Source organism: Ursus maritimus, unplaced genomic scaffold, assembly GCF_017311325.1.
Source record: "Ursus maritimus isolate PB19 unplaced genomic scaffold, ASM1731132v1 scaffold_8, whole genome shotgun sequence".
NCBI lineage: Eukaryota > Metazoa > Chordata > Mammalia > Carnivora > Ursidae > Ursus > Ursus maritimus.
Window position 1 is genome coordinate 80,616,778 of NW_024426996.1, and position 17,558 is coordinate 80,634,335.

Sequence of the window (17,558 nt, forward strand, 5' to 3'; positions counted from 1 at the left end):
ACTGCACAGCAGTGTCTCCATCTTCAACAGGGACCTCAGGCTAGCCGCAACCCGGACACCCTGACAGTTCACTGTTTTTACTTCTCAAGGAGACCATTTGAAACCTTAGCCACTCCTCAGTTCCCAGTCTTGTGAGATACACTCTCCCTATCAAAAAAAATTTTGTAAAAAAGATTTCTGGCAGCGATTTTCTCAACTTCCACACTCCCCAGCCCACCTTACTTGTACACCTACACAGCCTCGCCTGAGAATCCTGTCCCAGCAGGATGATTCTTCTCGAAAGAGATCCCAGCTCCCCTGTCCTAGTGGAACCTCATGGGCGCCACCATTTCTCTACCTTACTCCTTCCCACCCCAAACAAGTTCAAACTGCCTACTCAGTGCTAAGTGTGGGCAAGAATATGAGTAACAGGAACTCAAACACTACTGACGGGGACAGAAACTGAACAGTCACCTGGGAAACCACTGTGTCTTACAAATGTAAGCATCTGAATTACTTACAACCCAGCAATTCTACTTCATAGATAAGCACTCTAATAATTAATATTTATGTCTCAACTGGGCTAAGAGATAACAGACAGCTGGTGAAACGCTATTTCTGGGTGTTTTGTGAGAGCGTCTCTGGAAGAGACGAGCATTTGAATCCACAGGCTGAATGAAGACAATCCCTCACCAGTGAGGGTGGGTGTCATCCATTCCACGGAGGGTCTGCACAGAACAAAAAAGGAAGGGTTGATTCACTCTCCCTGCTTCCACTGAAACATCCACCTCCTGCCCTCAGACGTCAGCGTTCCTGGTTCTCAGGCCTTTGGACTCAGAGTGAAGGGCACCACCAGCTTTCCTGGGTCTCCAGCTTGCAGAAGGCAGACAATGGCACTTCTCAGCCTCCATGGCCACAGGAGCCAATCCCGGCAATAAATCTCCTTCCTTCCTTTCTTTCTCTATCGATCTATTGATCTGTCTACCTCTCCCTGACCCGCCATTGGTTCTGTTTCTCTGGAGAATCCTGACCAACATACACTTTTAACAAAGCTCTTACAAATAAGTACCTGGAGAAAGGTATACAATACCCTGATGTCATTTTTAAAAATCACTGATCATTGTTAAAAAAAAAAAAAAAAGGAAAACTTTGTATCTTTTAACAAAATTACTGATGAATAAATTATATACTGTAACATATTGAACTGTATGTAAATCATGGATGAATTAGTGAAAATGAGTAAGTGCAGCTACCAAGAAAGTATGAAGAACCTTATAAACAAAGATGCATAAGACAACATAAGCATACACCACTTTCATAAAGATCAGAAACAAACAAAATTAAACTTATTATTTAGAGATCCACATAGAGGCAATAAAATTTTTAAAGGAATTTTAAAATAAGGGAATGATAAATATAAAATTCAAGGACAGTGGCTACTCAGAATGAGGAGGAGGAAAGGTGGGGGAGGGGAAACACAGGCACCCGAGTACCAGGAATGGCCTGGGTTTGACGCTGGCTGGTGGTCACCTCAACTGTCTTCATAACATGCTTATTATACATGCATACATATGCATACAGTTCTCTCAAATATTACATAATAAAAAATGAAATTTAAGTGGGGGTTGGAGAACACCTCTACCCAACCAGCAGCTTTTTTCTTCCATTCTATAGTTAAGCGTCCTCAGCGCCTCCCTCCAGCTTCCCCTTCCCCTTCCAATCTGTCTTCCCTGCCTTCGCCCTAACCCTTGAGAAATTAGCACCTTGAGTTGACTTTCTCAGCTTTCTCGCCCATAATTTACTCTTCAAGCAGCTCAGTCTGGCTTCTGCTCCCATACTTCCACTAACATGAATCTAGCAAAGGTCAGACACAATCTCTTTGCTGCCACCTTCAACACTTCATATCTTTTCTTGGTTAACTTTTTAAAATGTCTCTTGGGAGGACGGCTGGGAGACAGCTCTCCATGGGTTTCTCACACCAGCTCCCAGTCTTGATGGATGTGCCGAGGCTGTAAGCTTCTGTCTATTTTCCCCCTCCCCACTCCCCCTCCGGGGCTGTTTCTCAGGGTTTATGCAGCAGAAAACCTGAGACAAAGTGCAGGCTTGCCTACTACACACTACAAAAGTGGCAGATCCCCACGCTCAGTGTCCCCGAACCGCAACACAAACTCACTGTACCCACAGCATGTATGTACACCTCCCCACTTCACAGACATGGGATTTGGGGAGGGAGAGGGAGCAAGGGGAGCAGACATGTTCATGCTCACGATAGCTGACGTGCTGTGAGCAATAAAGTCCTTGTCTCTGACCCAGGAGTCTCATGCCCCTGCCAGCGCCAATGAAATGGTAATAAGGTAGCTTATTACCTTTAAGTAAAGGGCAAAAAATACAATCCCAGGCTCAACAACTACCAACCACACCATCCTTTAAACAACTACTGTCATTTAGTTCCGTTTATCACACTTTTTCTTTCTACTTCTCTGATGTCTGCTTTTCACTCATCTCTGTCTCAAACATCGGATGTTCTCTGGAACTGCCTCCTTCATATTCCACTTCTCACTCTGCCTGCGGTCTTCAGTGTTGTGCCAGTGACCAAGGTTGAGAAGGTGAGTAAAAGTCATCTGTGTGAAGTCTTTTAATGAGTGTTGCAGGCTTATCCAGCAATACAAACAACATCTGAGACAAACTGTAACCTGAAATTGCAACTGTTAAAAAAAAAAAAAATTGGGATTCCACTTCATTTGAGAAAAGTAAGGTCCAAGACCTGTTTGACTCATAAAACAGGCGTCTTGCAATGTCCTTTCAATTAACAACTTAAAAAGGGAAGTTGGGGTGCCTGGGTGGTGCAGTCGGTTAAGCGTCCAACCATTTTGAGTTTTGGCTCAGGTTGTGGTCTTGGGGTGGTGAGATCGAACCCCATGTCAGGCTCTGCGCTGGATGCAGAGGCTGCTTGAGCGTCTCTCTCTCTCTCTCTCTCTCCCTCTACCTCCCCCCACGTGCACACACACACGCTCTCTCTCTCTCATAAATAAATTTTAAAAAATAAATTAGATAAATAAAAAATAAAACAAAAAGTTAATACATCCATACCAATAAAGTTAGAGGAGGAAGAATGGAGAAGGTATCATTTAAAATAGAATACATAAAAGTCAAACACCTATGGGCCAATTTTTTTTTTTTTTAAGATTTATGTATTTGAGGCGGGGGGAAAGGACAGTGGGAGAAAGAAAATCTCAAGCAGACTTTGCACCAAGTGCAGAGCCCAACATGGGGCTCAATCCCACGACCCCGAGATCATGACCTGAGCCAAAACCAAGAGTCAGACGCTTAACCGACTACATCACCCTGGAGCTCCCCACCCTTTTTATTTTTTATTTTTTTAAAGATTTTATTTATTTTTTTTGACAGAGATAGAGACAGCCAGCGAGAGAGGGAACACAAGCAGGGGGAGTGGGAGAGGAAGAAGCAGGCTCATAGTGGAGGAGCCTGATGTGGGGCTCGATCCCATAACGCCGGGATCACGCCCTGAGCCGAAGGCAGACGCTTAACCGCTGTGCCACCCAGGCGCCCCTAGCCCCACCCTTTTTAAAGGACCAATGGTATGACATTGAAAAATATATGGGGAGCCTGGGTGGCACAGCGGTTAAGCATCTGCCTTCGGCTCAGGGCGTGATCCCGGCGTTATGGGATCGAGCCCCACATCAGGCTCCTCTGCTATGAACCTGCTTCTTCCTCTCCCACTCCCCCTGCTTGTGTTCCCTCTCTCACTGGTTGTCTCTCTCTCTGTCAAATAAATAAATAAAATCTTTAAAATATATATATATATATAAAACACTAATAAATAGAAAAAAACTCCATACTCAATGGGATTATTAGATTTTTTTAAAGATTTATTTGAGAGAGAGAGAGAGAGAGAGAGACTCCACAAGTAAACTCCCCACTGAGCGCAGAGCCTCACGCAGGGCTCAATCCCAAGACCCGTGAGATCATGACCTGAGCTGAAGCCAAGAGTCAGACACTCAACTGACTGAGCCACCTACGTGACCCAGGATTATTAAATTATTAAGAATGTTAGAGAGAATTTAATTTTCTTCCTACTGATGTATAGACTCCACGTAATCTCAATCAAATCCCAACAGGGTTGTTTTTTCTATTTTGGGTTAGTGTGTGTTTGTGTATGTGTATAAAGTGACAAGATTATTTCCAGTTTTACAGAAATGCAAAGAATGAAGAATAACTAAGGTATGTTTGAAGAGTACAGGGTAAGAGCACTTTTTCTCTGAAAACGAGATTCATTACAAAGCTACAGTAATTAAGACAACATGCTGTTGGCACAAGGACAAACAAAGCAACGGAACAGAACACAGAGCCCAGAAATACACCCACCCATATAAGGACGCTTGATTTATCACAAAGGTGGTGCTAAGAAATGGGGGCAGGGAGGAGGAGGGAGCAACGGTCATTTCAATAAACACTGCTAGGGAACTGGATTTCCACAAGGAAATAAATTTAATTTGACCTTTACCTCACACCATATAAAAATTTAATTTCAATTCCAGGAGGGTTGCAGGTCTAAACATGAAAGGCAAAACAACAGAAGTACAGGACTGTTGCCGTTTACTATGGCAGCCCCTAGTCATACGTGGCTACTGAGCCTGTGAGATGTGAGCACCTTAAGTGATGTGTGCTGTGCATGTAAAACATACAAAGGACTCTGCATATTTTGTACAAAACACACTGAAAATAGCATTGACATTTTTTATGTTGAGTACAGGTTGAAATGATAGCTTGGATACACTGAGGGAAAAAAGAGATTGTCATATCACCCATTTTATTTTAGTTTTTGGTATGTGGCTACTAAAATACTAAAATTATTCACATGGTGGCTTGCATCTGTCCTTCACATATTTCTTTGGGCAGTACTAACAGAAGAAGAAAAATATGTTTATGATGTCATGATAGGAAAAACCATTAATAAACAGAACTAAATAAAGTGGCAACTATTAAGGAAAAATTTGAGAAATTGGACTAGATTAAAAATGAATTTGCGTTCGGGGCGCCCGGATGGTACAGTCAGTTAAGCGACCGATTCTTGATTTCAGCTCAGGTCGTGCATGATCTTGGGGTCATGAGATCAAGCCCCGTGTTGGGCTCAGTGTAGAGTGTCCTTGAGACTCTCTTTCCCTCTTACCCCGCCCTCCCTGCCTGCTCACTTGCTCTCTCTCAAATAAAATAAATCTTCAAAATAAAATGAATTTGTATTCATCAAAAGACACTATAAACAGTGAAAAAGGAAGCAAAAAAGAGGCAGCTGGTATCTGCAATGCATAAAACCAGCAAAGGGGTCATGTTCGGCACACATAAAGAAGCCCCACACATCCTACATCCATAAGAAAAAGAACAATACAGTCATCCCCCTTATTAGCGAGGGACCCCCAGCGGATGCCTAAATCCACGAATATACTATACCCTATCTATACTATCTATACTATGTTTTTTCCTATACCTACAATAAAGTTTAATTTACAAATCAGGCAATGCATGAGATTAACAACAATAGTTAAAATAATAGTAATATTAATATATAATAATAAACTAGAATGAGTGTAACAATACAGTGTAATACAAGTTGTGTGAATGTGGTCTCTCCCTCAAAATGTCTTACTGTTCCTCACCCCCTCTTCTTGCAACGATGTGAGATGATAAAGTGCCCATATAGGAGATGAAGGGGGTGAGTGACATGGGTGTTGTGACCTCGCATCAAGCTACTGCTGACCTTGTGACCACATGTCAGGAGGAGGATCACCTGCTTCTGGACGGGCTGACTGTGGGAACTGAGACAGCGGAAAGCGGAATCGCAGACAGGGGGACCACTGTATTCCAATGGAACAGTGGTTCTCCAAGCATGGTCCGTACACCCATGGCAGTCCCGAACACCCTTTCAGCAAGTCCACTAGTCAAAATTATTTTCACATTATGGGGCGCCTGGGTGGCACAGCGGTGAAGCGTCTGCCTTCGGCTCAGGGCATGATCCCGGCGTTATGGGATCGAGCCCCACATCAGGCTCTTCCGCTATGAGCCTGCTTCTTCCTCTCCCACTCCCCCTGCTCGTGTTCCCTCTCTCGCTGGCTGTCTCTATCTCTGTTGAATAAATAAATAAAATCTTAAAAAAAAAATCTCACGTCTCTTTAAAAAAAAAATTATTTTCACATTAATATCTAGAGGTTATTTGCCTTCTTCCCTGTGTTGACACTTGCAGTGATGATCTAAAAGCAATGGCGGGGTTTAGCTGCCAGCATCGTGGCAAGAATGAGAGTTGCACAACGAAGTGTGCTAGTAGCCACCGTTCTTCACTTCCACACACTTAGTTTAAAAAAAGCAAGTTCCACTAGAGAATGCCCTTGATGCATTAAAATCATTATATTAAATCTCAACCCTCAAGCACACGCCTTTCGAATATTCTATGTGATGAAATAGGAAGCACATCTGAAGCATTCCAGCAATGTTCCCAATAAAAGCACCATGTACTGCGAGCTGAATGAGCCACTTCTGCCATGATATATCAAGATGCCTGACATACGAAACTAAGGTTATGCAGACTTGGACAGTGGACATTTTCTCAAAAATGAATGAAATGAACCTGTCACTTCAAGGAAAATAGCTGACACTATCTGTGGCCAATCAAAATCCAAGCTTTCAGGCAAAATCCGAATGTTGGAAAATTTGTATCCATCACTCTGGGCTCCAAAGCCTCTCCACTTTAAAGACTTTTCTGTTGAGAGTAGTGGTGATAACAAATATAATTTTTTAAAAGATTTTACTTATTGGGACATGTGGGTGGCTCAGTCGGTTGAGCGTCTGCCTTTGGCTCAGTCATGATCCCAGGGTCCTGGGATCGAGTCCCACATCAGGCTCCCTGCTCAGTGGGGAGCCTGCTTCTCTGCCTGCCGCTCCCCGTGCTTGTGCTCTCTCTCTGACAAATAAATAAATAAAATCTTTTTAAAAAAATATTTTATTTTTTTTTTTAAGATTTTTTATTTTTATTTATTTGACAGAGAGACAGACAGCAAGATAGGGAACACAAGCAGGGGGGTGGGATAGGAAGAAGCAGGCTCTCAACAGAGGAGCCTGATGCGGGGCTCGATCCCAGAACGCCAGGATCACGCCCTGAGCCAAAGGCAGACGCTTAACGACTGAGCCACCCAGGCGCCCCTTATTTATTTACTTTAGACAGAGAGAGTGCGAACATGAGCAAGGGCAGAAGCAGAGGAAGAGGGAGAAGCCCAAGGAGACTCCATGCTGAGCACAGAGCCTGACATGGGGCTCAATCCTAAGACCCTGAGATCATGACCTGAGCCAAAACCAAAAGTTGGCCGCTTAAGCAACTGAGTCACCCACGGACCCCACAAACATAATTTTTTATCTTTTTTTTTTTTTAAGATTTTATTTATTTATTTGACAGAGATAGAGACAGGCAGCGAGAGAGGGAACACAAGCAGGGGGAGTGGGAGAGGAAGAAGCAGGCTCATAGTGGAGGAGCCTGATGTGGGGCTCGATCCCAGAATGCTGGGATCACGCCCTGAGCCGAAGGCAGACGCTTAACCGCTGTGCCACCCAGGCACCCCCTCCCACAAACATAATTTTTTAAATACTGAATAATGAAAGGTATCAGTATCAGGAAGATCAGCCTAACTCAGTAAATCATTATTTTACAAATGCATGCTATTACAAAATCATCAATGGGTAAGAGATATTCATTCAGAATGCAAGACAGACAATGTATTTTAACTACACAGGAAAAATTCATTGATATTGCTTCATACTCTACACTGCAACTAACCATTAAGAGACCATTACTTGTCATGGTTTGGAGCAGTATCAAAAAAGAATATCCACAATTATCTGAAAAAGCTGTCATACTACTTTTCTCATATACTTCGATCAAAACAGCCTATAACAACAGCTGAGCACAGAAGCAGATATGAAAGTCTAGCTGTCTTCTATTATCAAAACACTAAGATCTATAAAACAATGCAACTCTACTCACAAAAATATTTTTGTTTTGGAAAATAGTTTTCATTTAAAAATATGCTATTGATCTTAACTTGTGATCAGTTAATTGTATAAATTCTCTGTGACTCAATGATTCCTTTCCCACATGTACATACAACAGAATGTGTGAACATGTGTTCCAAGAGCATCCTTCATAAAAGCAAAACTTGGAAACAACCAAAATGTAGTATACTCCAAAGGCAGACAGTATAGGGTAATGAAAATGAAAAAAAAAAACGACATTTATGAATCTCAAATATAATGTTGAACAAAATAAATCAGGCACAAAATAATGTGTACTGTATGGTATTTTTATGAAGTTCAAAACATCAGGCAACTGGACAACACTGTTTAGGAGCAGAGGCATACAGTGCCATGACTGATAAGAGCAGGAGAGTGCGTGCCAGAACATCAGGAGGGTGTCAACTCCAGGGAGAAGGGCAAGACTGAGAGCAGCACAAGAGGGGATCTGAGCTAAGGGTGATGCCTGCATCGTGACCCAAACAGGTCAGCCCTAATTGCTGAGTGACAGACTAATTTCACCACTGAGATGCAGACTCTCAAATGAGACCAAATTAAGTCGACCTCTCTGCCGACTGCACGAGACCACCTAAAACACACCAACACCAAGAGACCGAAAATAACAGTACATGAAAGGAGGGGGAAGAGGATGAGCGAGCTCCCATAGCTCTGCAAACAGCAAACAAAACAGTCCTTTCGGGAGAAACCACACATGGCTTCAGTGCAATAAAGGAACATTTAGTCTTTTTTTTTTTTTTTTAAGATTTTATTTATTTATTTGACACAGAGAGAGAGACAGCACAAGCAAGAGGAGTGGGAGGCAAGGGAGAGGGAGAAGCACGCTCCCCGCTGCGCAGGGAGCCCGATGTGGGGCTCGATCCCAGGGCCCTAGGAGCATGACCAAACGAACGCAGACGCGTAACCAACTGAGCCACCCAGGTGCCCCCAAGATTTAGTCATTTTAACATGTATTCACCAGCACAGCTTTAAAATGTAGAGCAAAAATGAACATATTTATAAGGGAAAAAGGACAAACATACACGCAGAGTAGGATAGTTTAACTGATCTTACCCAGAAACTGACACATTAAGCACACTAAAAAATTAGTAAAAACACAGAAAGAATTAAGAGCACAATTAACAAGGGGTTGATTTAATGGGGGAACACAGAATCCTCTAAACCCTGGGAACACATTTTCAAGGACACATGGAACACTGAGAAAAATGTAACCATGTATTAGTATAACTAACTGGAGAGGAATCATTAAAATAGAGACCATGACATCCAGCAGCATTAAATTAAAAGTCAATGATTAAAAGTAATCCAAAAGGTCTGTTTGCGTATTTACAAATACTTCTAAACAATTCATGGTTGAAAACTGAAACAATGAAAATTGGATAATACTTAAAATTGAGCCAACGCAACTAACATTTCAAAATCTAGTATAGTAATTAGAGGTTTCCAGCACATATCAGAGCAGAATAAAAATGGATGGGTGAGAACTCAGGAAGGCAGGAAAGTAACCACAGAGAAAGAAGAAAACAAAAAACCAGATTTGTTGTCATAACCAGCAGGAAACTGCGTGGTGATGGCCCAGGGGCTCCTAGTCTGGAAGCCGGAAAGTCGGACGGGGTTGTCTCCCTGCCTGCCCTCAAGCAGGCTCAGCTTCCCACAAGGTCTCCAGGTGAGATCAGCAAGGAATGCAACTCCCTGAAGCAGTTGGCGCCCCGGCGCAGGTGCCCTGGACACTTGTCCAAGCCTCCAGAAGAGGCTTAGAAATGGACAGCACCCCCACCAGCGTGCACCCCACCTTGCCATAGCATCCACACCCCTCTTCCAAGGACAAGAAAGTGAGAGGACCCCATGTCTCCACCTACTGACAGATGTCTACAATGCAGGACACTGTGGTATTGGCCATCAACACCTTTCAATACACAAAACAGAACACCTCTGGTGTTCTGCCAACACTGGAAGCCTCAGGAAGACAGAGGATGAGGAGGAGACAAGTCAGAGGGGGACCGATCTGCTCTGTTCTCGGCTGTGCTGCTGAACACTTGCCACACGTGCCACACACTGACTAATCAAGTCTATACCACACACAACAGCAGCAATTAATGGAAAAGAGAGACCGAAGTTAAAAAGTTCTTCTTTGAAGACAAAACTGACAGACCTAGATCTAGCAAGACTGGTTCACAAAAAAAAAAAAAAAAAAAGAGAGAGAGAGAGAGAGAAAGCACAAATATAAGGGATAAGGATTTGTACGTGCAGGTACAGTAAGAAGCAAAGACATGGCCTCCACGCGATTTCAGAGCAGGAACTCTAATAATTTCTCAGAATATAATTCACCAAAACTAACTGGAAAAGAAATAGAAAACCTCTTATCCACAAAAGAAACTGAACCAGGAATTTGTTTTCCCAGAGATGTGCACGGCTGCGACAGGAGTGGGAGAGACAGTGACAGCCGAGAGGGATCGAGAGGTCAGAGGCGGGTTACTTGAAGAATGGACAAATTCTAGAGCGTCTGCACTCTCCTGGGCATAAGCAGGACAGAAGAAAAGATCTGTGGTGTGTAAGAAGAAAAGACTAACCCAAGCAGCAAAGCCCTGGAGAGGATGAAAGGGGAGAGGTCCCTGAAAGCCCCAGGGAGGCAGGCCTTCCCCGACTGTAGGAGTAGCAGAGGAGCCAGGGTCTGAGTGTCCACTTCAATCTCCTCCCTGGAGTGTAAGTGAGGGTCAGCAGCAGCTGAGCTGAGTAGGGCAAAGAGGGTGTGTGGGGTTTGGGAAGAAAGGAGAAGGGAAGGTTCATGCCCTTTTGAGGTCGGGTACGAAGCCAGAGCAACGTGCCAGATGCCTACTCACAGCCCGGACCACGATGTCAGTGGGCAGCAGGGAGCCGAGGCCTGTGGTGTTCCCCAGCAACATTCCACCAGGTGGAGAGAAGGGCAGTGCTGAGCCAGGTCCCAGGCAAAGGACTCACGGGGCTTTAAAAGCAAGTGGCAAGTGATGGCGATGCTGAGTCCTGGAACTCTGGCTGTTCTAGCAGAACGGTGCAGTCAGAAGGACCTGCCGGTGTGACCGGGGTGTCTGCAGGGAAGACCTCTTGGGCATCCAGACATGACAAGGTCTAGGAATGGAGGAAGTCTACAGTGTGGAACTGTAAAGGCAGGATGCTGGGCAAAGTTTTACTGATATTCTACCACGACCTATGATAACTGCATGCTTACCCAGAAAAGAGCAATTCCATTCCACTTCCACTTTATAACTGAGAGCTCCCACCTGACAATGAAAAACTCCCAACTCCGGGCCCACCAGAGAGCTCAGGCGACCGTGAGAGCCGGACAAGCACATGGAGCCCCTCTGAGGACAAGGGGACACATGCACTGCTTCACGTTTGGCAGAGTAAGGAACACAGCCTTTGAAGTGGGTCAGAAAACAACAACACTTGTAATGAGCCCTTAAAGGCTGAGTGTGGCCAGTGTGACCTTGCTGAGCCCGACCCTTCTCTGGGAGGAAGAAGCTTTTGTTGTGGGGGTGGCAGGTACCCTTCACCTGGGGCAACAGGCCTGATCCACTGATGGGAGGGAAGCAAGCTCTCCACCATGGGAGAAAGCACAGGTCAGCCACCCTGGGGAGGCACAGGGGGTGTGTCCCACCCAAGACCCCTAGAGACACTGGCAGACTGGCTTTTATCATGGGGGTGGGGATACAGGATCATTGGGAGAGCTGCACCTGATGCCCCAGGCACAGGGTTGCCCCAGGTTTGGGCTGAATGGGGGCGGTGGGAGCCGGGCAGGGAAAATACCACGGTGGGAGGCTCATGTTGAACGGGACTAAGGGTGGCCCAGCGCCACACAAAGGGGGCTGGAATGTGAAGACCCCTCTCCGGCCCACACAAGCACCAGGGTGCAGCACACACTGCTAGAGAAATGAGTGTGTGGGGCAACAAGAGCAAAGCCAGGCCGGCTCCAGTGCTGACCAAACTGACCCAGCGCCCCAGGAGTGTGTGTGTGGGGGGGCGACTGCTGAATAACTGCAGCCCCCGGCCCCTGCGGTCTCTTGCACGAACTGCTTGGCATTCCACCAAACAGTCTGAGAGAAACAGAAAGTAAGAACCAGCAACGCTTCAGGAAGAAGTAACACCAATTCTACACAAACTCTTCCAAAAAACAGATGAAGCAGGAACACATCTGAACTCATCATTTATGAGGCCCTGAAAGACATTAAAGACAAGAAGACTTCAGGCAAACATCCTTCATGAGCATAGACGAGAAGTCCTTAACCAAAAAAGCAAATCGCCCCAGCAACATGTAGAAAGAATGTCCCGAGAAGGACCTATACAAGCTTCACGCAGCTTTATGCAAAACAGTCCGAATCTGGAAACAGCCCAAACACCTGTCACTGGTGAATGGATAAACACAGCGTGGTGCGTCTCTACAATTTATCCAGCAATAGAGAGAACAAACTACTGGTGCATGGCTCTCAGAAGCATTATGCCCAGTGGAAGGAGTCTATGTGACACTCTAGAAAAAGCAAAACCATGGGGACAAAATCAGGTCAGTGGTTACAAGAGGGGCGGGGCTACCAACGTGACCAGGGGAACTTTTGGGGGTGATGGAAATGTTCTACATCCTAACTACAGTAGTGTTGGTTACACAACTGTAAAATTTGCCAAAACCCACTCAACTATATATACACTTTAAGAGAATTTTACTAGATGTAAATTATATCTCATTTTTTAAAACAAGGGCCAGCAATTTTAGCCAGCTTGAACAAAGACACCAACTTTACAAAAGTAGCAGAAGGTCTAAGTCTACAAACATAGGCGAACATTTCCTCTGTGGTGCCCAGCATCACTTCTTTGATGAGAGAAAGCCTCATGTGACAATCCGTTACCCAGGACAAGCGGGGAGTCAGGGGATGAGGCCGCCAGTGCGGCAGGACAACTTCCAGGAAATCGTAGAGATTTCTACTTGTCTCCAAAACCAGGCTGCACCAGCTGCCCTTCTGGCGCAGGCACGGTCCGGCGGTGACAGAGGAGCAGGACCGCACCGACGACGGGAGGCGGGAAGCTGAGGAGGCACGGCGGCGCTTCGGGCAGGGAACCGGAGCCTGGCGCCGGCGAGTGGGCACCCCGCACCGGCGCAGCACGGCCGCGTCCCGTCAAAGGAGCGGGCCAAAGGTCACACACTCTCAGAGGCCACGGGAACGAAACAAAGTAAAACAATAAAATGATAAAAGCAAGAAGATCTGAGGGTGAAACACTTAAGACCGACTATGCCATCTTTTTAATCCTTCTGAGGGGGTTCCACGGTTTATTCACTTCCATGTTCCTTCATTCATTAACTCAAATATTGGGTTTCCTAAAATAGGCCAGGCTAGGCACTGTTCCTGGTTAGAAAATACACAAAAACAGCGGCCCTTGTGGAGTGTCTATTCCAGTGAAGGAGACAAGCAAAATGCAGACGCTGAATGTGCAGCGTATCAGAAAGAGGTACTGAGGAGAATACACAGGATAAGGGGGCACATGAGAGGAGGTGGGGGGAGAAAACAATTTCTATCCCAATAAACAATGCGATCTCGAGGTTTAGCTGTTCAAATCCCAGTGCAGAAACTGGCACGATTTGGGCACTGCCTTCAAGGAGCCCCTAGAACAGAAGTCACTGGTGTGGCGGCAGGCGGGAAGGAAGCCAGGGAGACCGGAGAGGAAGGAGACTCATGCCGTGCAGCGGCCCGTTTATTTACCAGGGCGGCGCATCTGACCTCGACAGCAGTCCCCACACACAACAGAGCGTGCTAGTGGTGGACGCTGGTGTTGGTGGCTGCATGGAGGGAGGCATCAGAAGACAAGAGCTCAGAAAACAGTCAGCTGCTCACAGGCAGAAATAAAAGGAAGAGAAAAGCCCTAGAATGTGGAGCCTCACGTGCTTGCAAAAGCCAAGTCCTTCTAGAACCTAAAGAGCAGACTCAAAAGCCCTTTCAGGCCCACAGCCACTAACACACACCTGGGCCAAAGAGCAGACTAAGGCTATGGACTTCCCAAGTAAGCCTGAAGACCTCAAGAATGCCTACATTCAGATGAGGCAAGAAATCAAGAAAAAAAAGGGTGGGAAAACCCAGAATTAAGAACTGCATCTGGGAAAAAATTTCAGGTGAGTTACTAGCACATGGAACTGGCCAGAAGCAAACACTCTAAGAGCCTCTGAGCTTTCCAGCAAACTGCATTGCCAAAGAAACCTTGAGGCCAGGCTAAAAAAAGCAAAAACACATCCTTTGGGCCCCCTAAGCATGCTGACCAAGTTGTGAGACCAAGGAGGGCAGGTCCCCTACTACCTCCTGCAGACGTGGACAGAAGACCGGGAAGAAAACCCCAGAAGGTGGAGCAAGGGAACAGAAGATGGCGCAAGAAGAGTTTCCTTCCAGAAAGCTAACCCAAATTATTTCATTCCCCATTTAGCTCTGTAATCCACAGGGTTGGAAGGCTGACAAGCCCACGTGTCCTGTGCAGGGCACTCACCGACGGCTGGTCGAGGCCGCTGTGCCTCTCTTCCTTCTCCACAGTCCGCCGGCAGTCCGGGCACACCCACAGTGGCAGGTGCAGCACGCTGTTGCCCTTGGGAGCCATGGAGAGGGCCAATTTGCTCGCAGTCTTAATCCCACTCTCTAAGAACGAAGAGTCTTTCCGCTCACTTCTGCACAGAAGACAATAATCCCCAGCGGGGTAGGGTGGTGTTCTATGATTCATGCCAAAATTAAAAGGAGTCTGGAACAGAAAAAAAATTCTGTTTTCAAAACATGATCCAAAAATCTAAGATCATTTAAAAGTACAATAGAGTTTTTAAAATTACAATGTACGTTTACATAAGCATCAAATAGGGAATTTGTTAAATAAAACTGTATCTAGTAAACTAGAAACTCATAGTACTTTGAATAAAGAGAAGGACCATAAAGAACATCTTAGTAAGAGTTAGAAAACTGTCCAATTAGCCCCTTCACCCAGACATCTGTATTACTGAGAGCTGTCCATCTCAGTTCTCACACGGCGGATGCCAGGACTCCTGACTATCGGCAGAGTTTGAAGCCACTATTCCAGAGGTGTGTGCACACAAGGGCTCACATCGAAGGCAGTTATTCTGGCTTAAGGGTGTGTGTGCAGATTCCAACCACGTCAGAGGTGGTGTTCCGGTTCGAGAAGCAAGACAAACATCAGGAGTCTCCCAGTACCACACATCCAAAACCCTGCCTCCCTTCCGGCTCAGCATCAGTTCTGCTCAATTCATCTCCAGCTACCCAATTTCAATGTCTGCTTTTTCAATTAGGTAAGAGGCAAGATCATTACCCTAGATTTCCTTCAAAAGATTATCAATCAGCCTATCAGAAAAGGAAAATTAGCCTTAAAAACACACAAACAAGTACCACAGATTTAAAACAGGCCTGGAGTCAAAAGGTTAGCAAGCAGGGGCCAAGACTTTAATCCATATCAATGTGAGCCCAAACTGGGTCGTCTGCACAGAGGAACCGTCCTGCAAATCCTGAAGAGAGTTTCAAAAGAGGTTCACCTGGGCAGCAGGTAAGCAGGGAAAGCGAGGCATGGCCATCCAAGACTCTGCCATGGTTCCAAGCCAGAGCACGTGTGGGATCAAGGCAACAGAAATCCCCCAGTCCTCCGTTGCCATCCCCAGTCATGGGACACATTGGGGGCAAAGGTGGACCAGGACCGAGGCCACCCTTCAGGCTGCAACCTCAAAGTATTTTACAAAGTCTCGGGTTCCACCCAGATTCCAATACCTTCCCAGACCTGCCCAGTCAGCAGCCCAGCTCTCCCCTCGGCCCGCGGCTCTCTCTCTGTTCTCCTGCCCCAAGGCTCACACAGGTCTTTGGCTGTGCTTGTTAGCCCAACTACAAGTGTGCCTTTCCACGACCGGCTCCACAGCTGAGTGAGCACTCTCAAAAGGCCACGGGCTCAATCTCTAAAGCCCAGGATGGCTGACAGGTGGTCAGGTGCTTACACGGGGGGCTGAATGAGTAAATGAATGAATGGATAATTAAAAGAGTGAATAACAGCAGCACTAAGACTTGCACATACATTCTTATCTGCTTTTATAGTCCAGTGACCAAAACTGCTTACACCTGTCACATCTGCAGTTTCCACGGATTTAACCAAACCCAGCGCAGTAGCCATTTGAATGTCTGGGCAGTGAGGTGAGGGAACTGAGTACTATATCCCAGTGAGTGGTATTATAGAAAGCTCCAGACTACCCCTCAAACCATGGAATACCATGAGAGGAGAGGTCTTTCTCTGTCTCTACAGATCCAAGATGTAGAAATTAGACAATTTCCAAAATCATGCTGATTTAACCTATGTAAAACCATCTCTTGTCCCTAGGCCTAGGGGAAAAAAAACCCATCATCAATAGAACAGCCACAGCCTTCAGATCTTTCTAGGCCACCCTTTTACTCAGAGAAGGAGCTGCCGGGCTTCAAAGTTACAAAGTCTCCAAACCAGAGATTAGAAGAGCCAGAGCTGACCTGAGGGTAACCAGTTCAGCCCCAGATCATCTGTCTCTCCACCCACCGTCAGCCTGTCTGTCCAGTATTTACTGGGAGCCACCGTGTGCCAAGGCACTCGTCCAGGTACAGGGGACATAGCAATAACTAAAACAAAGTTCCCTGCCCACAGGGAACTAATATCCCTGTCAAAGACAAAGACTACAAATACACAGATAAGGAAAAAGATACTGAACATCAGACAGTGGTCACTCAGAAGGAAAAAAACATAGAGCAGGCAGGAGTGTCTGGGTTTGGGGACAGTGCCTTCCCACTTAGGATGGCCAGTGAGAACTTCCTCGAGGAGACACCTATGTCTGGAACCAGCAGAAACCACATAGGTACCCGCACAGGTACCTGGGAGAGGGACATTCCTGAGACCAAGCAGAAAGGCCCTGGGTCAGGAGGCCAGAGGGGGAAGGGGGAAGTGCTACCAGGGTGATGAGTCTGTATGTGGGGAAGAGATGAGATGGGAACAGTTGTTCAGGGAGAGCTGACAAGACTGCTAAGAAAGCAGATGTTGGGGACAAGCGGAGGAGGAAAGGCAGAAACAAGTCTTCCTTGGACCGAGTGCAGGGAAGAGCTCTGAGATGAGGAAGCCCTCTGCCATTAACATTTGATATACACGCTGTGCCAGGCGTCGTGACAGGTTAGATAAGAGAAGCAACTGCGAGTAGCCCAAAGGGCCTGCTGGCTCCAGAGAGATGTCAGACAGGCAAACTCAGACATAAGCACCTGCCATAGGATGGCAGTAAGTACTCCACGAAGAAAATCAAGTCAGCAAGGGTACAGAGCAGAGCTACAAGGAGGACGTCATTTTAACAAGGGTGAGGTGAAGCTGAGGCCCAAAAGCTAAGGCCAAACAGAAACACACAGAGCTGTGTGCAGATCTGGGAGAGGAGCACTGCAAGCAGAGGCAACAAGTGCAGACGTGCACATGCCGGAGGTGCAAGACGAAGGCCG

The 17,558-nt window shown here is 46.1% G+C and overlaps 1 protein-coding gene across 3 annotated transcripts in view; it reads right to left on the bottom strand.

The window, feature by feature from the left end:
• Positions 1-17,558, bottom strand: part of LOC103676619 (E3 ubiquitin-protein ligase RNF4) — a 207,227-nt gene that overhangs the window by 86,186 nt on the left and 103,483 nt on the right. For all 3 annotated transcript variants that reach the window (XM_040625119.1, XM_040625117.1, XM_040625118.1), the window contains exon 5: positions 14,566-14,811. In XM_040625119.1, the coding sequence (XP_040481053.1) occupies positions 14,566-14,811 (246 nt within the window). The remainder of the gene's footprint in view (positions 1-14,565; positions 14,812-17,558) is intronic.